This window comes from Manacus vitellinus, unplaced genomic scaffold (genome assembly GCF_001715985.3).
Source record: "Manacus vitellinus isolate BGI_N305 unplaced genomic scaffold, ASM171598v3 scaffold_0_pilon, whole genome shotgun sequence".
Lineage (NCBI taxonomy): Eukaryota > Metazoa > Chordata > Aves > Passeriformes > Pipridae > Manacus > Manacus vitellinus.
The window spans coordinates 48,481,812-48,507,986 of NW_021938789.1; the positions used below are offsets into that span (position 1 = coordinate 48,481,812).

Consider the following 26,175-nt stretch of genomic DNA (forward strand, 5'->3'; position numbering starts at 1 on the left):
GAGTTTTCTTTTCTCTTATTTTACACTGAAATTTTGCAGAGAAAAAGCATGTCACAAAAAATTACAATTTTTTTTTTTTTTTTTTACATTATAAAATGGCTTAATTGTGATTATGGTAGACAATCTCTCACTTCAAATTTGCCTCTGCTAAACATCATATCCAGGTATTAATGCAAACAAAGACAGTTGCCAGGAATGAAGCCTACATATGAGAGCTTTCATGGCATGATTTAAGGTGCTTCCCAACCTTGTGCAAGAAACAGAAAACAACTACTCTGGGGCTGGCATAAGTGAATGAGAAAAGGATTGCATTGTTACTTCAGGTCCTACAGTGGAATAAGAGATTATGTGGTTCTAACCCTAAGACATGAATGGGATGCTATCAACGTGTTTTCTATAGCACATTTAAGTTCAAAGCAGACACAATAGGGAATCAACTCTAATGTAAAGTTGATGTACACCTGATAACTGAGATTGTTAAACACTTTTTTTAACAGCAAAGAACCATGAACAAGTTTGTTCATATAATTCTCTCACAACAATTACATATGAAAAACCAAAGCAGATGTTTCACAGAAAAAGGAAGGATATCTATTTTCACTCATTTTAGCAAAAAAACAGATGAGCTGTGAAAGATGTCTCCTTGTGCATGATCATTCTCAATTTCATTAATTAGTCAGAAGTATAAAATTCTACTCCTACGCCTTCTGAAAAATGTAACACTATTTATAGTATAATTCAGGAGCTACTTCACCCAGTGCCTAGTGGGAGACTAGCAACATTACTGGGCACTGGAATATTATTCTATATTTTATTTTTTCACATCAGTGCAGAGAATCACAAGGATTCTAGCACCACAAAACACAAAGAGTGATGATAATGATTAATAGTGCTATACCAAAAAGAGTCAAAATCATAATGAAATGCCAAGTAATGGAGTTTGACACTACTTTAACATTCTTCACCAATAAACACTTCTAATTCTGCAGCCTGAATTTACTACCAAGAATTACTAAGTGATTACTGAGGAATTCACAGATCTAAACTCCTGAAACCTGTAAATTTGAGGCCCTTAGGATCCCTTTAAAGATGCTGTCCCATAAGTTAGATGTATGGCACAATACAGTTACTTGTGAAGAGATGTTCAGCAAACTAAATGAGCAAACTTTTGCTAACATTTTTTGTTGACGTTTTTAGTGTACACTAGTGTAAGTATACACAAAAACCTGAATAACATTCCAAAAGTTACCTCACACCAAAATCTCTTCCTGGGTACTAGCAGCTACCTGGGCAGCAGTTCTCCAGGGAGAGGTGAATAGCTTCCTTACCCTTCTAAAACAAACCTAATTGTGTTGATGAAGTCTATTAGCCTGGGATGTCCTTTCTGTTAATTATATCAAGTCAGAAAATGATTAAACTACAAAACATTCCGAGCAAAAGAAGGAGGATGATCACAAAAACTAGAACAGCAAGACATAACCACTATTTTTTTTTTTTTTTGGAGCAGTGCATGCATGCCTATTCATGCATTCTGACTAAAATGATAAAGATAAAATCTATGCCAACAACCAACCTAAAAATTTTACAAACTATACTGGTCAAAGCTGTAGAAAAAGAAAGCGAGAAAAAATCTGCTCTGAAAAGAGATCCTATAAGTCTTCAGTATTTTATTAGAGGAAGAAAGAGTAATTAAGGAGTAATTCTATTCTGTTCTTACTGAGACAAAGCACAAAAACATCTAGTTGGTGTACCATGGGGCAACTCAAGTCTGCTGCTCATCTGAGACATAGTCCCATGTAGTACTGAAATTCTGAGCTGTAATCACTCACACACACTCCTTCCTCATGATTTTTTCATAATTTCATATATTTTAGCTTTATTCTATATCCTTGACATGAAAAATATTTTTCCACACATTTCTTTTCCTAGAAGTCCTATTCTTAAAAATATATCCTATTTCCTTAAAGATATATCCCATTTGAATGTAGTTTCTCAGGCATTCCTGAAGATTTAACTTAACAGAGGCAGTACTGGGTTCTCAGCTCTGTAGAATATCTTCTACTGAGACTTTGTGTGATTACCTCAAACGCCAGTGTCCACATAGAGATTTCATAGAAATATATGCCTTGTTCAGATATTGACTTATATGGCTTACCCTTAAACTAGATTTCACTTGAATTATACAAACTCACTGTTAGAGTCCTTGCTTAAGAAAAGTCAAATTCATGTTCACCAACCTTTTTATCCCTATAAGAGACAGATACGTGTGTGTGGGGGGTGACATAACAAAAAAATCCCAGCCTCCCAAACCTCACACCACAGCCCAAAAGGTTCCCCATGGGTAAGTTGCTCACATTTTAAGAGGGAGAATACTAGACAGCATAAACATTGAAGCACTTTACCTGTAAGTCATTAGATCAACTCTAGTTCAAATTCACAGTGAGTCAAAGCTCTTGCTATATTATATATAATGATATAATAATATGACTCATGCTTAGACACTAAGGTCAGAAATTTAACAGTATGCTGGGCTCCTGTGCCAAGCACGCAAACAGAAATTGCCTAGAACTGTATTACCCCTCAGTGCTGTGGAGGCTGCACCTGAAAATAAAACACATTGTTTAGGGTGCCCCAGTATGAGAAGTGGATGCAAACTGGAGAGATTTCAGGCCACTGTGATAGTGGATCAAACAAAAAAGGAGAGGCTAAAGAAAATATTTAGTCTGCAAAAGGGAAGGCAAAGAGGGGATCTATTTGCTCTCTCCCACTATCAAACAGGATAGAAGCCAGAGGAAGCAGCCAGAGCCTTCCTAGATGGACACAGAGAAAACAAAGAGCAACAGTTCATGTTGCAATGAGAGAAAGTCCTACTGGACACAAGAAAAAAAATCCTTCACAGGACTGCTTAGACCAAGGAGGCTGCATTGTTTCCATCCCTGGCAAATTTCAAAACACGGTGAGAAAACGCTCTGAACAACCGGGTCTAACTTCGAAGTGAATGCTACTTTGAGCCAGGAGGTAGCACTGGTCCTTCACTCCTAAATTACCCATCATTTTAAGTTACCTGCTTATGTTCCTAAAAAAAAAAAAAACAAAAAAAAAAACCAACCTCAAATGATATTAGAATGTATGATATAATGTATCATGTATCAAAGATGTGAGAGCTAATAAATTGACTTATGCATCTATTTGTTATGCTCTGCAACTGGTCTTACAGGACAACGTTCTTTTTATTTTTTTATCTCTCTAGAGATAAAACTTTTCTTTTTATCTACTTTTATCTCAGGTTTTTTCAACTGAACATAGCAATTGGGCAAACACAGCACATTTAAGCCCAAACTTAAAGTGTTCAGTGCATTCAGCGCTATTCACAGTCAGAATTGCAATTCAACTGACTGCCTGTATCAACAACTCTCTGGGCTACAAGGTCACTGCTAGTCTTTTGGTGTTTCTAGTACTTCTCAGGCCAAATTTTATGTATTCCTTATCAGATCAGCCTCCCTGACTCATTAAGCTCCCTATTAGGGACTTCATGTATATAGAAGGTTTCAATAATTCACAAATAATGAAAAAAAATTGTCAAGATTAATAAAAAAGGAAAAATAAAGCTGAAATGGAATTAAGAAAAAACTTCATGTTCTGCAGACATGTTTTATTACTGATTCTCGGAATTATCAAAGACACAACTTTGTCTTTGCCACACTTTTAGGGTTCTTTCTATGCAGACAAACAGACAAGCACGCAACATGCAGCTTCCCGATTTCCTACAGGTTAAGTACATTTGCACACAGCAGTTAATTGAAGCCCTACTGTTTAAGAACCAGCTTTTTCTCTCCCTCTCAATCTGCCTACATGATTCAGCGAAAAACCAGATTTTTGCAATAAATATATGTGAAAAAAGCTCTCTGCTTGGATACTTCTTAAATTTTGCTGACTAAGCAGAATGGTCCATGAATTTCTAGGTCAAATCAAGAAAAACAGACATATATTACTGACGGTGATCTGACAAATAGCACTAGAAAAGATGTTCTAAGCTACTGGTGGTTCATCAGTTCCTTTTTCTCTACCCTTATCACCCCAATGGTTCTGAACCTGAGGGAGAAAAGAGAGTAAACATCTTTGTCCCTTAAGAACTGAATTCCATTTCCATAAATTGAAGATGCAACAAAATGAATTCTGCAAAATTCCAGAAAATTATCTCAGCTTTCTTATTCACACTGGCTAAATGAGGATCCTTTGCACACCAAGTTCTACAGGCTGAACATGCCTCTGGTTGAAGTGATCTCAAAAGGTGGATCTAGGGACAATCCAAAAATCCTCCTCTGTATACCACCCTTCCGTTTAGAACCTATCACCCTGCTCTTCAAAGCAGAACGATAAACACAGTTCAGCTAAAAAACCAGAATGAATTCTTCTGCTTCTTTAGATCACCCTTTAATTACTTCCACTTTTTATTTTTTTAGCCTATTAACCTGAGTTCCACCACAACCACACCAACCAGACTGAAGCAAGTTCACATAAGTTTATTTTTATTCCTTCTCATCACCATACTAGTAGCAGAACAGCTCCACTTGTTCTTTCTAAAGCCAGAATAATACCGTATCCTATTTCTCAACCCTCATTTTTAAGCTGCAACACAAATATCACACTGTGAGAAAGTCTGGTTTTATAAAATCCTGTGTTAATAATCAGCGAATTCTGATAAATACCACAGCCTGCAAACTCTATTATTCTTCTGGTAAATCACCAGAGCTCCCTTTGAGAAAAACAATATCATCTGTAAGTCAAATTGGGAAGTGTAAGATAAATGTCTTCCATTATTACTAGAAAACGTTGAAATACGTTAAGTACATTTCAAACATACTGAATAATTCATGAACAACAGCTCGGAAAAAAAAAACACCTCACCAACCAAATGCAAAAAGATATATTTTCACTCTATATTCTGAAGTCAACAAAGAATATTAAGAAATAGTTTATTACGTCTATTTTAGTAGCCATATAGATTAATCTAATGAAAAAATACTCAGAATTGAATACCCCAGACAAACCAAATAAATGTATGAGTGAGATTAAGTTGATTTACTATTAACCAGTAGCCTTTTTTCTCCTTATAATTTAACTGTAATATGCGGCTAAAAGTCAGTGAGATTGTTTTTTATTTGATTTTCTGATTATGACCATATACAATCATTTTATTGTCTTCTAATCAAGATACAAGGGTATATAAAGAGTTCATCTAGTTAAACTATCAAGGGAGACAAAATATGAAAGGAGATTACCTGAGCAATATTTTTTGGAAAGAATTTGCCAATGAAAGTAGAAATCTGCAAGCCAGTTCTCTGCTAGGACACTACTCAGGTTTTTGTGTATAGTCTTCTAACACACTTTTTTTATCAATGATGGCACTTTTTACTACCACTCAGCATGAAAGCATTACAGCTCTTCAGTCACCTGCCTCCTCCCTGAAGGATGAAGAAGCATTTGTACAGACCCCTGCCTACCTCACCAAACACCCAGCTTAAATACAGGGTAATCAGCAGGTCATTTCAGAAAACTTTGCCATGGAATCCATTCCCTTCTTGTTGCACTGGGATATTGAAGAAATCTCATCAGGAGTCAAAAGGTATTACAGTTGAACATCAGTACAAATGTCAAAGCTTGAAAACAGTAGCAGCCTTCACCCAAAAAACTAGAAATGGGTATCAAACAAGCTTCTGGATCAAGAACTGATAAAACATGGACAAAACATTAAAAGATGTGCAGACTCTGTGGATTCTATAGAAAGAAGGGAACTATATTTCAAAAGATGAAGAAAGATGTAGGAAATCAAAGCAGCAGAAGACCAACCCAAAGTGGAGCATTAAAAATCTGGATGGAAGAAAGGCTTGACCCCATGACCAAAACCTACCACTTCATGTAAAATACATATTGTGAAAAAAGGCATTTATCTAAATTCTCTGAAACACATGGATGGATAAATGGCCACTTCTAGTAGCTCTTTAGGACCAGCATCCTTCCCACCTACGCTGGCAAAAATAACGGAGATAACAGAGGACATGCAAGATAATGATTAGCTACTCAAACACAGAAGATCAATAATACTTCATTCTATTTAATTCACTTCCCCCAAACATGGGAAACAGCTATGGAAAAGGACAGTTTTGCTTTCCAAAAACTGGAGGGGGTAACAGAAATACCTTTTTTCAATTTCAGAGCTAAAGCTTCACATAGACAAACTGGGTAATGCCTGCTGATCTGCTGCTTGTCAACACAGTGGATCGCATGAGTGGAGACTGGTGGCCACCTTGGCCACAGCAACCACAACGTGACTGAGTTTAAAATCTCTTTTGACAGGAGGAAAAGTGCCAGTAAAACCTCACCTCTAGACATGAATATACCATGAGTGAATGAAACAATATTAATTGAGGATGAAAACCTCATAACACTCTTTCCTTAAAGAACTTCACCAGAATGTAAAGAAAAACTGTATTCTGCCATTAAAATACAGATGATTCTTCATTGTGATGTTGCTACACCAGTGTTTATGCACAGACTTTTCTGTGAATCATGCTCAGGTATGGTAAAGAAATTGGACAAGGCACTAAACTATAACTAAGAGGAAGGGAAAAAAAAAAGCAAAAAATCCCATTATCCTCCTATCAACCCTTAGTGAACTACACAGACAGATGAAACATCCTAAAAGTATTTCCCCAAACTGAAAATTAATTATTGAAAGAAATAACACTACCAGTTGATTCATTAAACACCGTAGTGCAGAGCTGAGGATAATGCATTTATGAGACAACTACAATAAAAATGTGTCACACACATACATGCCTTTAGCAACATATTGAAGCTGTTAAGTCATACAAATGAAGCTGCTGGTCTTCAGAAGAAAAACAAGCTTTTCAGCATATGTGTATTTGATTTTAAGCAACATTACTTTCCTCTATGCTTTTATAAACACACATACACATACACACATTCCATTAGATGATACTGACAGCAGTCACCTTCATGCCAGCTCAAACATAAGTACTTCTTTGAGAATTCATCTAGTATCACTGACACTGGGCCATGTCAAGCAACAATGAATTTCAATATTTTTCGCCAGCTTTCCTTCTACAACCTTCTTTATCATAAAGTGTTATCCATTCTTGAGTGCAAGGTAACTACCAAGGAGACACTGAACGAGAGACAGCATGTGCATTTGTGTGTGAATACGTGCATGTTTCTGTGTATCTCTAAATGCATGTATTACTGTAAATATATATATTTCTATGTGTGCATGTTTATATGAAAACCACAAACTAAATTAAAAAAAATAGAATTTTGAGCAATCTAAACTATACAAAAATCACATTGGCTCTTTGCTGACCTCATCATATCCTTTATTCCTAGCACTTATAAAACCATATGGATTTTCCTTTGCTTACCATCAGAGACTGAAATATGACTTAATGACTTAAACATTCTAAGATCACCAAAAGGCTTCTGTCCCCTGTAGCAAACTGAAAAGAAACAGCTGCACAACCAGCAAAGCCTACCCCTCCCTGAATATGCCTACTGCAAAAGGACCTTCAATTGTCAGCCACCTTTAGATCTTAACTAGACTTAAAACTTGCTAAAAAAATGAAGTGAAAAAAAAGGTGAAATTGAGACCTACATTTTGTCCTTCAGATAGATCAAATATTAAAGTTCTCCAAGATTTTGGCGTAAGGCCAGATCAGAATTGCCTGATTATAGTAGAGGGCCTGTCAGGAAAATGAGTGCACATCTCACGAAGTCACCTGTCTACAAGTGACACTCAAGTGACACTCCTGTTGAAGACAAGCATACACAGCGCATTACTATTACAGGAGGGTAAGCCTTGGCACTGTGTCTCAAGGGACAATTTGAGCAAATTTATTATTTCAGGTTTGCTCATTTTTGCAGTGTTATTTTTATGAGCAGAGTCTCAGTGAGACCAGGAATACACTACTCAATGCTACTGTAATATTTTATCTGTGCCAAACACCACAATAGGAAAATGTTTTGTAGTAGACTTAAACTCATATGCAGAATCACCTCCACAAGCGCCAAGGAATATTAAAGATCCTATCTGACTGGCAGCTTTTCATCAAGGGCCTGGTGTAAAGAGGAATTGGAGCCTAATCCTCGTTGTGTGTTATAGGATATTGCCATTTTAACACTTCATGTCTGTCTTATGGAACTGATTCAGAGAGTAATTACTGCCAAGATAAGCCTTTTCTCGAATACAAGCAATTAATTCGCCTGTAAAAAAAGTGGGAAGAAGGTTGATACTTTAATAATGTTTAAGTACACCTAATCTATTTATTTTCTACTCCTAATGTTTCCTAAATATGAGGAAGTAGGAGGATTTGAAAGTACTTACAAATGCTGGTTCTTATGTAAATCATACAAAGGTCTATAATATCTTCTCATAAAATAGCCAACATGTAATAACACTACAAACCAGCAGAATTTAGAAAAAATGGATAATCAGTGTAACAATTAATTTAGGTTACTTTTTTTAAAAACATAAGGACTTTTATTCCTTTTGAATGGGAATTATGTGATTGCCTTAACGTTTCAAAGACAACTTTTTTCAAATTTTGAAAATAGCCTGGACTAATGAAAATTTCTCTTTTTCCTAACAATTAAAAAAAATTATTTTACCACAAGTTCATTAAAAAAAAAATTCATTATTTGCCTGTCAAAACAAGTTGTGATGTTAAGACTAAAATTGAAGGGATCTGTATCGGCATAACTACATAAGGTGATTTTTACACTTAACCTAAGTGTTTTTCATAAACAGTTCATCAGCAGGATTCAAACGCATCTAAGGCTTTCTGTTACACTTCAAAGCTGAATAACAAGTACTCATCTTCATGATACTTCAAAACATCAGCAATTGGCTAATTGCCCATTATTGAAATCGATCTACAGAAACAGCTAAGCCTGCCATCATTCTTGCTCTCCAGGAATACATTATATTTAGGAAACAGCAACAAACAAACAAACAAACAAACATAACCCCCCCCAGACCCCAAATAAACCAAAAAACCCCACTTCCCTCCCAAAAACAACCACACACATATACACCTCCTCCCCCAAATTACAGTACAAGCCCCCCACCTCCTCAAATCATTTAACATAAAGTTTTGGGCAAGGAAGTAGAGCTTGTTTATGATTTGAAAAGACAAAGAAAAACCAAAAAACAAACAGGTAGCTATGTCTTATGGAATATCCAGTCCTAAAGGATTAGCTTCTACAGTTTGACGAAAAGCCCACTTAGCTAGCACTGTACCTAGCTATTCCATAAATGTAAAAAGTCTAAATACTTGATAAAGAGCCACCTCCACAGCAGAAAAGTACTTCCAACAGCTAGGCCATAAGGGGGATTAATTTCCTGACCTAACTTTGCCTCCAGTTCTACTCAGAATCCACTCAAACTGCCTCACTGCATTTTTTATTTCTGTGGCACATGACACATGACTCAAGTTACACAGGGAATCAAGGTTGAAAGGATAATGCTGTTAACACTCATTTTTCAGTGTGAATGTCGCTGTACCAATGACAGCAATAGAATAAATGTTACTGTAAACAGCAGTCAGTTATTTTTGCCAATATACCATGAAAATATTTTCTGCTTAAAGTCATTCTAAGTGCTCACACTGCAGTGGAAAAAGATCGATTTGGGAAAACGTACATAAAGATGCAGTTACAGGTAGAGCTGGGCATGAGACAGCCAAAGTTTCAAACATCTTTGTGCCCAATGAAAACTAAGACATTCATTTATTTTGGCTAATTTGGGGGGGGTGGAGAAGGGAGAAAGAAAAGAGAAAAATGAAAAAAAAAATAAGAGCACATAAATGACTCCATTACCAAACCCTGTAGAATGGATACAATTAATTTCTTTGATTTACTAGATAAGATAATATTTTCACAAATGAGTAGAGCTTTGAGACAAAGCGATGTTTTGAACCCAAATTTTCAGTTTCTGCTGAGGTTTACCTTTACAGGGAACCTTAAAGCAGGTTTTAGCACCTGACATCTTGGAAGACAAACCCTCCTTCAATTTCTGAAGCAGGTATTTTTCAGGAGATAATGGGAGCTTAGAGGAATTAATCCCACTTCCCTGTCTACCCCTACTTATTTCTCCAAAGACAAACAGACACCCTTCTGATGACCAAGGGAGTCAATTCAAAATAATCACTAAAAAGAGAACAAACAAAAAATTCGCAAGAGACTACTTTTATGTGTTCTTTTTTGTTTGCTCAGAGGTAGGTGATCGCTCCTTGCATTTTATCCTTTCCACCTCAGTATTGTAGTTGAGCATCTAAACCCTTATTTTCATTCCCAGAGTATTAATCTTTTTCTCCCTTAAAAAGCTAGGTAACAATTACAAGAGAGAACAGTTTCAGGTGTTTTGAACTTTCATCAGCTTACAGCAAGCCAGCTCACACTCCCCCTTGACATTTTCCACCCTCAGCTCCGTGCAAGGTCTCCTTCATAATGCACTCAAATGAGGCAGAAATAGTTCTTTACACTATTTGAAAGTTAAAAAAAATATCCAAGAGGAGAGGGGAAGGTAACTAGGAAACGCCAGAAAAATGAGAGAAAAGAAAGAAGCGAAAGCTCCTGGAGAGCTAAAATTTACCTGAAATTCACTTTAGTTTAGTTGAAGAGTTCTGCAGTAAAGCCAATTAACCAAGGGGTTTACATCTACATGCAAGCATTCAACTTAATGGAAAATAACAAGGAAAGTACAGATTTCCATGTACTTCTCAAGAAGTACAAAACTGACTCCCACTCAAATCAATTTTTATGTGCTATCTCTGAATTAGCATCATGATGCCACAATTTCAAGATAGGTAGGTTGTATTTACAAATCTTACATTTCCATATTCAGAATGACAGTGGAACATGGGTTGCCCTAAGATACAAGAATAAAAATGGTAGTTATCCATCAAGTGCTAAGCCTGTAATAAATTGCAGACATGGAAACATGTACGGTTTCATTAGCCAAAAATTACTGCTCTTAACTTTTGTAAACATTCACTTTCTGAATATTTACAGTCTTACAAACACATAAGTAACTATAGCATTTGCAGAATATTAAAGCATGCTTTGTATCATTTTTGGCCAATTTTATGTAAGCAAAGAAAACATTATCAGAATTTTCTAGCAATCATTTTAAATTTAACTCATTTCTAACAGCTCTGAAAAGAGAGCTTGCTGTTCCTGAACAGTCCACTGCATGCAGCTCCTAAGAACACCTCACACAATCAAGAGCAAACTTCATGAAGTGCCACGGTGGCAGAGCCCAGGGCACCTCCAGGAAGAGAGCACTGGATATGCAGTGCAAGTGGTGGTGTCCAGAAGGACCGAAGTCCTGCTTCTCTTCAGAGGACTTCAGATTGCATCATCAGCTTCATACAGGCTCATCAGAAGCAACAGAGAAACAACAGGGGCTTGCTGCAACCATACTGAGCCTTTTTTAGATGCTCAAGATCAAAAATGTCATTGGAAATCGCTGTTTCATAGCCACCTAACCTTAGACAGTGCCCATGCCTAAGCTGAGTGGGTACTTCCCCAGCTGGATGGTTGAGGTCCTTCAAAAAGTAGACTTTAGTTCAGTGATCCTGACAATGTGATAAAAATCACACTGTTTCTGGAAGATTGTCATAATGTTCAGTTCTGGCACAACTTCTAAGTGAGCTCTTTTACTAGACTGCCACTAATTCTAGCTGCTCTAGAAATCCTGGCATGTCTTACAACACTGTACCCTTAAACAAACAAAACCCCCACCTTTTTACAGATAAATTTTATTGCAGGAGAAGACATAGTAGAGATTAAAAAAAAATCATTTATGACTGTACTTAGGTATCTCAGACAAAAAAATAAAAATCCTTTTTTTTCCAATCCTGTGGGCACCCACTACTTTTTTTTTCTAAACTGAAAGTAGTTTCAGTCATATTCATTTTCCAGTCTCTCTTTATTTAGTACAATAGGAGTAAATCAGATAATATATTGAGTCCTTTCAAAACTTAATTTCAAATGACTAAATGTGGTCTCAGGAATCTCACCTGCACTCCTTTTACAAGTCCTAGAGTGTCAAAACTGAAGTCAATTAATCATGCATTAAATCCATGACACTTACTTTCAATCATACAGATATCCTTATTTCATAGCCCTAGGAAGTTATAGTTTTTTTGTCTATTATGACAGTTCCCTGTGAGACTGACATATATACAGATGAACTTTGACAACAGTTAACAGCAAATGAGCTACAGCTCCCTGTATCAACACAGGGTAATTTCACGTTGACAAAATTGCCGACCAGTTAAATAGCATATGTTCTGAACTTGACTGATATAAAATTAATGCTCCAGGACTGTGCAGAAGCTTGATGTACCCCGTGTCCCATTTTGTCATTTAATTTTAGATAATAATTACATACTATATCATTTCTTAATGTAGCCAAATATGAAACAAAGAATATTGATGACCTGTATTTATTTTGCAGATGTTACTATAGCAAAGAAATCTTTCATCCTTGAGCAGCATTACATTTTTTGCATGCAACTTGAAACTTAGCTATTTATAAGCTATTTGGCATAAAAGTATACTGGTGTTTTTAGTGAACATATAAAAGATGCAAAAATAGATAGACCTGAATTAATTCTGTTCCAGTTCTGAGCTAGCCATGAGGCATGAGATAGAAAAGCACAAAAAGGCCCTGAGGTAGATCAGCTAATTAAGATCTAATTAAGGAAACAATCCCATATCCCAAAGGGTGCTAAGAAAAAATCTTAGGTGCCTGCACACCTGCAGCTTTCATAGAAGGAATGTATGTGTTGAATGCCTTCCTGAATGTGGTGACCCTACACGCTTTCTCTGCAGAGCGTTTCAGTTCTCTGTGAACAAGGAGGTAAAAAATTGCTCTTCCTTTCTTTAAAAATACTGAAGACATCCTTGTTCCACCAAAAAAGAAATTTTAAAATTCTGTTAATACAGCCTAATAGAATAATAAAATGCATTTTCATGTGTTTGATTTTTTTAATTTCTATATCAGGTATTTTACTTCCTTCAGTCACTGGAAAGTATTCTGTCTATCCTTAAAATGGTAGTAGTCAAGAATTAGTAGCCCATATGCTATGGAAAGGTTCAGTAAATGTAAGAATATTTATTATTTTATGTAAAGACATCCATTATGGATTAAAAAAAAGGCATTTCATTTTCTACTGAACAATCTCGTGCGTGTGAAAAGCAGCTCATGGGAGAAGTACTGACAATTTATCAGGCATGTGCATGGCCCTTCAAGATTTCTGGCATATGCATACAGTGCTGTGCTACTTAATCTGCCTCTGATCAAGACAACTGTCAACACAATCTTTTCAAAGAAACTTCTACTAGCAGTGAATCTAGATAGCCACTTCAGAGGCTGACAAGTCCCTAGAAATGTACAGTCAGTGTTATCAGTGTTTATCCATGTGATTAGCATAGCCTTAGGCTAGCTACTCTGTAGAGGGTGTGAAATTGTATTTCTTTAATTTCTGCTCTTGGAGTGACATTATCAGGTAAATGAACTCAAAATCACCCACAAAAAAAAAAAAAAAAAAAAAAAGATTGCTTCTTCTGCTTACCAGCTCCTCACGAAGCTGGGCTATGAGTTCATCTCTCTCCTTCAGCTGCAGCTTCAGCACCGAGCATTCATCTTTTATTCCATCCTACAAAAACATCAAAAGAGATATTATAATAGGCTTAACACTTTTACTTTGCTCTTGACAAGAAAAGGCTGTTTCACACAGTGTGAGATAATTACATTCAAATAATGAAACTCAATTCTCCTTTGTCATGTGTGGTATTTTCAATAACATTTTCTAAGCTGCTTCATAAACAAATTAATGCATCCAAAGACATTACACAAAAATGTGAATAGCTCCCTTCACAGAAGTCCATTTCTTTGTTTTCTGGATTTTTAAGCCTTTTTACTGAAGATCCTATCAGGTCATTCCTTTTCATTTAAGGAATAGCTATGAAATGTTATAATTTTAATCATACAAAACAACATTAGAGAAATATCAATTTAGAAGCATTATTGCAGAGCTCTTGATCTTGGAGAGATGAAAAAGAAAGCACAACAGACATCCAGAGGAAAAGCAAAGCATGCATACATCTTTTGTCCCACACCAGCCAAAACAGCAGCAATTCTGGTATTAACTAGGGGAGAAAAGAAAATAGTTACCACTTAGCAGCATAACCATTGACTAGAATTCAATTTGACTTGCATGAAAATGAATCTAATAGCTAAAACTGTAGCAAAACCCAGGTCCATGAGGCAGTCTGCAAGCTGTCCACAGGCAATTTAATGGGTTCATGTAAATCTGAACACCTTAACTGAAGAAGAAATATCGATCACGTAGCTTTGTGTTGTTCTGATAAACACCCAAGAGAAGAAACTCAAATTAAATGACTGCACTGTTGAGTAATAAAGACATAAGAAACTAACCAGCCAATTGGCTGGCCATATAAATGTAACTTAAGATCTCTATCTTTATATCCTTCTACCATGGAAATATATTTAGTTTGGGAAATTTAATGGTTTGGAGTATCAATATTTTAAAAAAACCACACATAAAAGCCATACAACAAGAAAACTTGTGGAAATCTGCTGGTATTTACACAACACTTTGTTTAAAAATAAAAAAAATTGGACCTCTAGTTATCAGCTAATAACAAGTGTAAGAGTGCAGAAATTAAGACCATGTAGAGTTCAGGGACTCAAAAGGGTATAACAAGCGTGATAAACTTGAACTCTGTCAGTACTGATGTGGTTTTGATTACTTATCCTCCTGCAAAATGAGTTTATATCAATATTTTATCAAGGCTATCAGTCTAATGAGAACATGGATGCTATGAAAACATCAGTCCAAATAATTCAATCTACGCTCCTGTATACACTGTAGCTTTGAGGCCATTTTGCTGAGTTTAATAAATGATATGTACTACATATTACATAGAGTATTACATGTTATAATGTTATTCTCATTATTTTTATGAATGCTGTTCATTATTTTATTATGAAAAAAGGATAAGAATTCTGCTCTCCATTGCAGTAACCATGTTTATAAAACAGGTTTGTCCAAGACTCTGGAAATATTTGATAAAAAGAGAAGTCAATTAACATCTCATTCTTAAAGAGAACTGTTAGACACAGCATGATCTGTAAATAAAACTGTGCATCTTCAAACTACTTTCTTTTATTAAATATAATCAAAAAGGTTTGTAGTCTAAATTCCAAGTGCACCTAATAAAAAATGTAAAAGCAGTGACTATCATTTTCTTCACTTATATGCTCTGATACTGTAAAAAAAAAAAATCACGATTTAGCTGCAAGTTCACTATGGATCTGCTGTTATTATCGTACATGTTTATGGTCAGAATATTCTTCAGATTATCATCCTCTTACTTACTTTCAGTCATCAGCTGTGACAGTGATTGCTACGTCTCAATGCTAGTATTTTCCTGTTTTAGTTTAATTCTGTCCATTTGGGAAAATGCTAAACATAATAGCAAATCTGTTTCTCATCAGATCAGGTCACAAGATGACAAATTGTTCTGTGTGTGAAGACAGCTGCAGTAGGTTATGTGTAAGTGCCAAAAAGCATAATAATTTCCATTTTGAATACTTACTTTATACTTCTTCATACTTCAGAACAAATAGGCATATCGTGCTTACTATAATCAAAGGGCTATAAACAGAACTAACCAAATATCACGGAAGATAAATGTACTGCTTTTCCTTTGATACTAATAAGAATATGCTTTCAAAATTGTACCATAAAATTAGAATATCATAAAACTCAGTTGATAAATGTGCTGAATTTCAGATGCTACACAGATTGTTTGCCAACTTAGGGTACCACAAAAAATCAGCAATTACTTAGGATGTAGTGTCTTAAGAAAACAATCCTAGAACAAATCAAACTAAGAAATTTAAAACTGGATACTAGGTCCAGAAAGATACATAAATGATGTAACAGTTGAAGCTTCCTCTAATTTATACACCAGATCTATATGGCAAAATTAATCCATTTCTGGATACCTGCCTAGAACATTCAGAGAAAACACAAGTATATAGGATTTTAATGCCAACAGCATAGGAGTATAGACTATGTACAGGATTGTGGACATCTTTTACGGTTCACTTTATAATATCTGACAGCTGAAAAGCAACAAGTAGTTTTGTGGATCTTACATGAAAATTGTAGAGTAGCACCATTATCTATCTCCAAACAGACACCCCACTTGTGTTAACGTGTATCATATTGATACACCCAGTTTTAATATAAGTAAGAGTATCTTACTATTTGAGATTACACATGAGTAGACTTCTAGATATTACAGACCGTGTTTTCAAAAACGAGGTTTTTGTCAGATCATGAGTAGTTGTATGGGTTATTGTTACTCTTGTTTTAATGAAAGTCTTAATGATACTAGCACAAGGCAGAGAGCCCGAACCTGCATTATTTGGTTCATGGTGTCAAAATGAATTCACTGGTCTGGTCCCCTGATGTATGTCCACCATGGCACCTTATGTACACAGTATGACTTTTTCCCTTTCTGTGCTCACTCTAGCTCTACTTACTGCATCAATTTATATCTGTTGTATCAATTCCTTTCAATCACACCAAGAGAGAAATTATTTGGCTGGCTGCACTTCTTCACATGTGCAAAGCACATTGATTTTGGTTTTTTGGCTCATCTGTTGTTCTGGTGCTGCGCCAGTCCAGTTAGTCTTGGCTGGAGTCCCAACAATGCTCCCAAAGAGCAGCCGCTGACTGCAGGCAATGGTCACACTTAACTCTCCTGCTTCTCACGTCAAGCTGCCCTGCCAGATGCTGCTTAAGCCCAGTACCAGGGTGAGAGAAAGTCCATGCTTCAGAAGTTCCTATTAGAAAGCTTAACAGGCAACTCAGAGAAATCTCCCACGGCCATCTTGACCCAGCACAAGCAGAGCCTCACTGCAAGTTATTTTTCTGGTAGGAACAAAACAGGTCAGTAAAATCCTTAAGCAGGAAACCACAGTCATATCAGAACATGTTGTACATCTTCTTTCCACACAGTTTCAGTATTCAAATCATATTTCTAAAGGAACAACTCTATTTCATCTCTTGATCAGGAAATCAAATGGAGCTTGGGGAGCAGGGGACCTGATCTTATACTGATAAATAAAGGTGCTTAATCTCCCCCAAAAATCCTTATGCAATATTATAACATGTTCTAAGTTCAATTGCATGGAACATGTCAATAAATATTTTACTGGACAAATTACGGTAGCTATATCCGTTGAAATACTAGAATTCAATTGATACTTTACTATGAAAGTAGCATCAAAAAGACTATGTAGGCTATGCAGGCTTTAACTTCAGACATTTATGAACTTAGAGCTAAATAAATAATATTTTCTTCACAGTGATCCACATGTATGTTTACTCAGAAATGCAGATTGGACAAATTAATTTGGTTGTTTTGGTGTTTTTTTTTTGTTTTGGTTTGGTTTGTTTTTTTACTACAGCTGAAATTTGCTCTTTTTCAGAGTAATAATTAAAAGCATTACTTTTAAAGGAATGAAGCTTGACTAATAAACAGCAAAACATAAAACTGAATGATCATACTAGATGAAGGCGAAGATGTGTCTCATCTGCAGAAACCATGAATAGCAGCCAAGAGTGTAACAAGCAATATGAATGTATTTTTCCCAATATAACCACTTCACTCATTCTTCCTTTATGGTCAGAACTCATACACACAGTATGACACATCTTCTGGTGATATCCCTAAATAAATCACACATTCATTAAGAGAAAACAACCGAGTGAAACAAATCCCCCCATCCTTCCTTCTCAACCTGCTGTGGAACAATGTAATTGTTCCTATCTTAAGAAAAGACAGGACTACTTCCTAACCATCTCCTCCACACCTTCCATTGTTTTATAAGTCTGTATGCTTCCTGCATAATTACTGTCCACTCTGTTTACAGCTAAGAAATATCTTTGTCCTTACATAAGACACTCTGTATCTCTGGTCAAAACCTATCAACAACCTTTTCTAGTTGCACTGTATCATTCATTCAAACCAGGTAAACAGGGTTCCATGTAGCACTAAAGCAGCAGATGAGCCATCCATTCACACAATGCACTATGATATTTTGCTTTGGATTAATTTCTAAGTAATTATTTAAAATAAATCTTAAGGGCACAGATTTATAGAAAGAAAAACACTCATCTACTATGTTTTGTATAGAAGGGGAAAAAAACACAATCAAGCACTCTTTTGTAAACCTAAAGTCAAATGTCAGAAGCTTCAGAATAAACAAATTTTGGGAACAATGTCCCTCTACCTAATTCGTCAAGAATGCTGTAAGAACTATCAAGAATAATGGCTCAACTGTATGTACTTCTTTTTTTAATTTTAATAATTATTAAGGAAGTCTTTCTGAGGAACTATGTCTAGAAGTTCTCGTTCTTCATTTAGAAAAATAGGACTGTTGTTCCCTTGGGTACTCCACTGTGTCTGCTGACATTGAATCTCAACTGCCTTTCATCTTTAAATCATTTAGTATGATGAAATCTTTCTGCAACATTTCATACCCCATTTTAATTCTGATTACTCTGGACCATCTAGAAATATAATTCTTCCTTTAATAAATGACTACTTACTCATGTCTTTTGTACTCTACACCTCATCTGCCATTAATCCAAGAGAAGATTTTCCTCTTATATTTTTAAAGCCTTTGATGAAGGGCCTTGTTAAAAGTTTTTGGAAATTAAGTTAACTACAAAAACAGATCATCCTTATTCACATGCTGATGACTCTTCCAGTAGACTTCTGTTATGATTAAGATCTCAGGAAGTCAGGTCTGCTTTCCCCCCTTTATTATATTCATTCACGGTCCAAGTAAATCTATTTTCCAGAAGAGTTTCTACTAATTTAATCATCAAGAAAGTCAAATTAAAATAACTTTTAAAAAAACTCCAACAAACAAAAACCTGTCATCTTATTTCCCTCTATCCTTTTACTAAAAAGGGATAACAGGCAAGATTTAGCAGTTTGACTATTTCTCCTATCAGTTTCATACTTCAAATGAGTAGCTAGTGGAAGAGACTTCTTATTCTGTGCTGTTACATTACTACTCCCAGATATCTTAAACTAGCATTTCAAGACTCATCCCTTGGACTAGTTCTCCCAGTGCTACTGGTGCATCTATTTATATGAAAACAAACACTTTTTTTTCTTCTTCCCCACAATAATCTTATTTGCCAGGAGTGCTTCTTCAACCATCAATTTTCTTTCAGCATTGCAAATTCTCTGGAAGACTTCACTGCACTTATTAACTTGTAGAAAACCTTCTATAATCAGGGTGGGGTTTTGTCTGTTTGCAACCATAATGTTTAGCAATTTAATATTCTATTAACTCTCATTATCATCAGGGAAAAAGTAAGCTATTCATTTCTATTTTCTTTCCTAGTACCAACCAAATCAGCAAAACCAAAACCTGTTCACACTCTTACATACAAACAACCTTATTAATCATGTAATGCATATAGATCTTTCATGTGAATCTGTCTATAACTTTGTACAAATATAATTTCACTCAGAACTGAAATGGAGCCACTTTTTTATTGGTATGTCAGTTTCTTTCTGCCAAGTAGAATGACAAAAAACATTCAGGCCAAAAAAGTAAAGTAAAAATATCTGCCAACGGCAGCATTTTTGTAAAAGTTTCATTACTGCCATACCAGTAAATGTATTTCTTCATATTCAGAGAATAATGTCCTACACAAAATCTCATTTGCCTAAACAGAACAAAATGAGCCCCAGTTGGATCCTGGCTGCGCTGGGATGAATAGAAAAATTTCTTCTAGCTCCAAAAAAGCACAGGCCACCGAGCTGAAGTCTCCTATCAATCCACTGTAGTCTTCTACTATCAGCTTGAAAATGTGAACATTTCCATTATTTTAGGCTGAATTCAACATTTAAGCTTTAAAATATTCTTTGTCCTGCTTTCTGGAACCACAAGAAAGCTTCAGACAGGAGGAAAAGGGGAGCATTAGGAAATAGTGACTTCAACTCTTCCAGCTGTGAGGAAACAAAACAACATCTTGTACACAATAATCACAAGACAAAATACATATTTTACCATTACTGTTTTATATAAAAATAATTTTAGACTGCTGAAGATGATTTGGGGAGGGAAACAATGAGTAAGTTTTGAGATCTTCCAAGCACATTGGAATTAACAGAAGTAATCTTATTAAATCCTCTCAAGAGAATAAGAAGGAAGAGATCCAGCCAGCTCTGCTTGAGGTTATAATTATGAAAATAACGTGTAATTCCAGTAAGGTCTTTAGGATCAAATATACAAATGCTTGCACATATGGATGTTGTGTGCAAATAACAAATACCTTTGCTTTGGTAATTTTTTCAGTACTTTTACACCAATCTAACTCATTCCAAAAGGCTTACTAGATCCACAGCTGTAACACAGGAAAGAAAGAGACTTTCACATTTAGACAAAACGAGACCCCAGAGGTACCACAGTTTATTTTTATATCATGAAGATGTATTGTAGAGAACATGATGTCTTCTCAAACTATATTTAATGGTTCTAATTCGCTACTGCTTAAAGACTTTCAAATATTTAAATAAACACACTGTATAATATTACTGACCCTTTAAAGAAAATAGCAATGAATAGCAAAATGATGCACAGCTGTCATTCATTTTGATATTTCAGAACACCTTGCTACACTTTATGCAAAATTTGCACATATAAAACATGAGGATTTCCTGCCTTTAACACACTTGCTAAACACAATCAGATTTGTTTCTCTAAATAAAAAATTTTGTATATCTTCATTTACTGCCATTTAGTACACTAAGCTCTGACACACACTGCTTCTCTACAAATACTGAAGTTTTATCTCTTCCTATCAGTAGGAAAGAATAGATTCTGAATTACAGAGAACACACTTCACACCAAGTACACATGTATAAAGTCAATTGACTTAACTAGACTATACATTCAGTGTGACTCCCTCACAAACTGCATACTCATGACTTACTGACCTTAAACAAAAATGCATTTTTCAGTTGAGAATAAACCTTTGTTCAACCAATGGGACATTCTGACGGAAAATTTTATGCAGTTACATCAATCTTCGAATATCATCAACTTTGTATATATATAGAAAATCTGATTTCCAGACTGATATTATGGTCATTACAAAAGGTGAGACTTGTTAATCTTAAAGAGTTTTTGAGAAAAAAGAAGCAAACAACCAAACAGGAAAGGCTTTGCCAAGTAACTTAGACTAACACAATTCAGCTATCAAAAGATAATTGTCCTATGATAGCATAACTACAAAGATACTACAGAATTTAAGTCTTCTCAGACAATACAATACCAACTATAAATACCAACCAGTTTGTCCAGTATAGAAGACAGTACAGTCTAATCAATACATCACTCACTACCATAACAAACATGCTAATACAGAACCGCTCTCACTGTTTCTAGGCTACCACATAAACAGATAAATCAATGCACTAAGCCAAGCAGAAATAAAATTCTTTGCATAAAATAACAGAAATATCAAGGGTTGGGTTTTGTTTGGCTTTTTTATAGATATTGAAATCCCTCTACATTTTAAATCAGAATATTTCAAGTATTTTTATGCAAGACTTGTATAACTATACTGTTCTTTTCCTAAAAATGAACTAAAAATGTATTTAGAAGCACTATAAATTTATCAGTCTTGATAAAACGTTCCTCTGTAAAAACCAGACAAATAAACACCCTAATAATGCCAAGATACCATGGGAAACACAATGGCCATGAAGTAAAGACATCTTTTGTTTATTTCTTTGCAACCAAGTAGCAGATTAGCACTTAGACTGAAGCCAGTTGGGGATTTTATAACAATGCATTTCCTCACTTTAAAGTGTTTATTTGATTAGAAAAAGCCCTTGACCGCTTCGAATAAAAATTCATCAGTTTTAAAGAACCTTATAGGGGCAAAATGTTTCTGTACCATTGAGGTGGAAGAATAGCCTGCCCATGACTTCGGTGGCAGAGGGGGAGGTGGATGGAGACACGTGAGCTTCCTCATCACAACAGGGACTTGAACCTGAGTCACCTGCATTTACTGCAGCTGCTCTGGTCACCCATCACGAAGACTGTCTGAGCTGCCTGCACATTTTCTCTCCACAGGAAAATGAAACAAAATCTCAACAGTCTGCATAAAATGAACTCCTGATTCAAGTAGAACATCATTCAAGCTTCTTTGTTACAAATGAGAAAACAGCACAATGAGAAAACAGCACTGTGGCGGACAAGACACCAATGGAAATTTATGGAATATGGCTGCTGCTTCTGCTTTGTAACAGCATATCTGCTTTACCTTCTCTGCATACACTTATGAGCATATGTTCTGCAGAACTTTTTATTAATATTAAAACACATGACACAAACGGAGGTAAACTAAAGAGTAATTTGCCTGGTAATAGCATTCTAATTATGCCTGTGGGATTTGATTTAAAAGCATCCAAATGCTAATAAGAACTAGGTAACTTCATAGGTTAGCTGTGATTAGCTCTTACTAGACTTTATCTTCTACAGACGGGGAAAGTTGCAGGGTTATAATCTAAGAAAAATAAGGGGTTCTTCTAGATGTGTATTTGCATGAATCACCTCTTTCCACTTTTAAGACTTACTATTTAATTCTTCAATATTTGTCATTACAGAATTGGTAAACCTAACCTTACAACCTCTTCTCTGCTCATTTTGAGCAAACAAAAAAAAATGCCAAGAAACTCAGCCAAAAAAGAGCTTGATGTTCTTTTCTTTAGGCAGTTTCCCCAGGGATCCAGTTACTAAAATATTTTTTGTAAGTCATTTTATACATGATATGTGTGTGTCACAGAAGCATTAATTATGCTGTCACTTGCAGCGCAACATTACACCTAGTTAAGTGCCTGTATGATTCTTCCTTCACCACAGTTACAGGGTCTTAGCTGTTTACCCTTTCTCATTTTAATTATTCAAAAGCATATTTGACTTACAGCAATACCTCTGCTGTCTCCTGGCTTTTTTTCAAAAAAGGGAAAATAGATGTATTTCAGTGTCCATTTTTTTCCCGGGTAAGTGTTCTATCCTTACGTACCACCAGAGAAGCTTAGTCAATAGATGTGGTGAGCAAGACTAGATAGATTAATGAGCTCATTATAATTCATTAAAGAGTGATGTGAGGATGACTGCCCACTTTAATTAGGTTTATTACCGTAGGAAATTGTTTCATATGTCAAACTCATCACCAAGCATGCCTGGAAAACATTAGAGTGGTAATCAGACTTGATACGAGAACCTTTCATTAGCCTGTAAGGCCAAAGACACTTATAATGACAAAGAAAATACTAAAAAGATGGACATGAGAATGGCTAGCATAAAATAATTTATCATGTCTAATAATTCAGTGATAAACTTCACAATGGTGATTTCAAGTTAAAAATTTGGTGGAACAGCTGTGTTGCTACGGCACACCATGTGCTCTTCCTGTAATCATGAAATTAACTGACAGTAATAGATTTAGAAGGTTTAATAGGTCAGGTTTGCTCAGATAATAAATCCTAATGCAAATTAACTATGACTCAAATATTTTAAAGAAAATCTTAATTGTTAACTGAATTTTCTTCAGAAAAATGTGGGCCTCTTTCCCAGTCATTCTTCAGATTAGCAAACACATTTCCACACATTTTTTGGTAATTGTAATTTGCAGATAAACAACAGGTAAAGAACTTTTGCAAATAACAACAAGTAAAAATACCTAGGTAAAATAGCAGAAGATTTGGAAGGAGAGAAATAGAAAGTTAGCATTAAGAGTTTTGTTCAGTCTGCAAAAGTCCCATTGAAGAAAGGATTACATTCTAGGATCCACTTTTTTAATGACTAAAGGCCTGCCACATATTTACATTCAATGTCTCCTAAACATTAATCAAATGGTTTAAGGTCTAATCTCTGTAACCTCAATAATTTATTCCAATCATGACTACTTTATCATTCTAATTACACTCTCTTTCACTCTAAGCAACAGTAAACCTTTCTAAGCCCTACCTTCCTGATTAGTTGTATTTTGAATAAATTGCTTAGTATTATCAAGTTATATAACTAATCAAGAGTCTGGTATTTGTGTTAATACAAATGTTAAGGAAATACTTATAAATGCCTCTGTTCTATTCATGAACAGAACAAGTGATGAAACTATAGTATAAATTAATACTTTTTAAGATCATGGATGATCAAATTTTTCAATAGCATATAAGAATGAAGTATGGAAAATTAAGGCTGAGCATATGTTTAGTGATAGGAATTATTTCCATTTTAAGATAATTTTCAGATGGTTTTAGAGCAGCATAATGGAAGAATCCCCCCCATACATGAGGTAATTAAACAATGTACAATAAAATCACTTTTCAGCTCTCAAACATACCATTATATTTTCATGCCTTACGTTCTTCATCTACTCCAAACACCCACTACCTCAAAGCAATTCTTTCTCCTCACATTTTCACAAACAACTTGCTAGTAACTCTTGAATTTTCTAGTGCAAAGGAGTAGGTTTCTTTATGACTACAAGACAGAGCAACTGTCCATTGTTATTCTGTGTCTCTTAGTCCTTTGCACAAGCTTTGCAACATTTCCCCCCCAGCAAATGGCTCCACCAGTTATTATTTGAGTATGATATTGTTAAGACTGACAGGGCAGCAGCATCTGACTCTCAGATATTTTCACATTCCTGTTGAAAATACAGTACATGTAAGTATCAGAAACGGAGGATTAATAAAAACAAATAAAGAAAGTCAACACACAGGTTTTTGGGATGCCTTCTTTACAGTTCTGTGTGCTATTATCCTAAAGGTAGTTGTTATTGCACTGTGGCTTACAGAACTAATAAAATAAGTCTTACAAAAGTCTTCTGACAGGTCATTTTTTGAATCTCAGAAAAAAGGAAGCTGAACAAAAAGTGCAGTGAAAATAACTCAGAAAAACCCTCACATTTTTTTATTTTTCATTTGTTGCCATGACCATAACTCAATTATCTTTTGCTTGTTACTGCTCTCAGACCCCTTAATCCTCTTTACCCTGTATTACACCTGCATCAGGCATAATTAAGGTCGGTATAGTTTTCCCAAGCCATGCTGGTTCTGAGCCCAGGACTTTATATTCCCTGAAGATTTCCAGATACTTGAGAGGGGGAAGGATGAACCCAAGACTGAAAATATTTACCACAGGATTCCTGGGTCTACTACCAATAATTGAAATAGATAGAGGGATTTTTGCAGGTCTTATTTTCTTATTTTAGGAGTGATTAATACTGATTTCCCAATCAGTTAGTATTTGTATGCTTCTCCCTCTTGTATATTATCTTTTTGAGGGCCAACAGTATCCTTAGAATGTCTAGTCCAACATGTGAAATGGGAAATATTTTTTATTTTAATAGTCCACCGTAAGGAGGAACATTTTCTGCAGTTTAAGCTGTGAAACAGTAAAAATAGAAGCAAAACAAACACACCACACCAAGCTACCCCCTTCCATATCCAGGTGGGAGGATCCGAGCAAGACTTTGGCACAGTCATCTGACAACTGTACACAGTGGATTTACGGGAGCTACTGAAAACTCAGTAATTTCAGACATGCCAGATATGACAAGTTAATTTGTTCAGGTAAAGTTTGTTCAACATCACCCTTGTTTATGTATGTAGGATAAAGCTAGGTATAAGTTTAGTTAATCCACACAGACTGATCACTCTGCACATTTTGAAGACTGCCAAATTACTGTCACCTCATCTTTTTCTCACTTGCATCATATTTGCAGTTTTCTGGGAGCTGTGGGGTGAAACTAGGATTAAAATCAAATCTCAAGCAAGGCAGTAACATAAAAAGAGACCTGCTTGGAGTTGATCCTCTCCAAATTTGAAGTAAAATAGCCCTTGCTAATACAAAATTAATGTAAAGGCTGGGGTTTGTCCATTTATTTGAAAGGACACTCAACATACTAAAAGTTCTGTTCAAAACAGTTCTCTGAGACATTACAGGACTGA

General features: G+C 35.5%; 1 protein-coding gene across 1 annotated transcript in view; it reads right to left on the minus strand.

Moving 5' to 3' along the window:
* Nucleotides 1-26,175, minus strand: part of CCSER1 (coiled-coil serine rich protein 1) — a 337,176-nt gene that overhangs the window by 38,562 nt on the left and 272,439 nt on the right. The window contains exon 7 of the mRNA XM_018072931.1: nucleotides 13,656-13,739. Coding sequence (XP_017928420.1) covers nucleotides 13,656-13,739 — 84 coding nt within the window. The remainder of the gene's footprint in view (nucleotides 1-13,655; nucleotides 13,740-26,175) is intronic.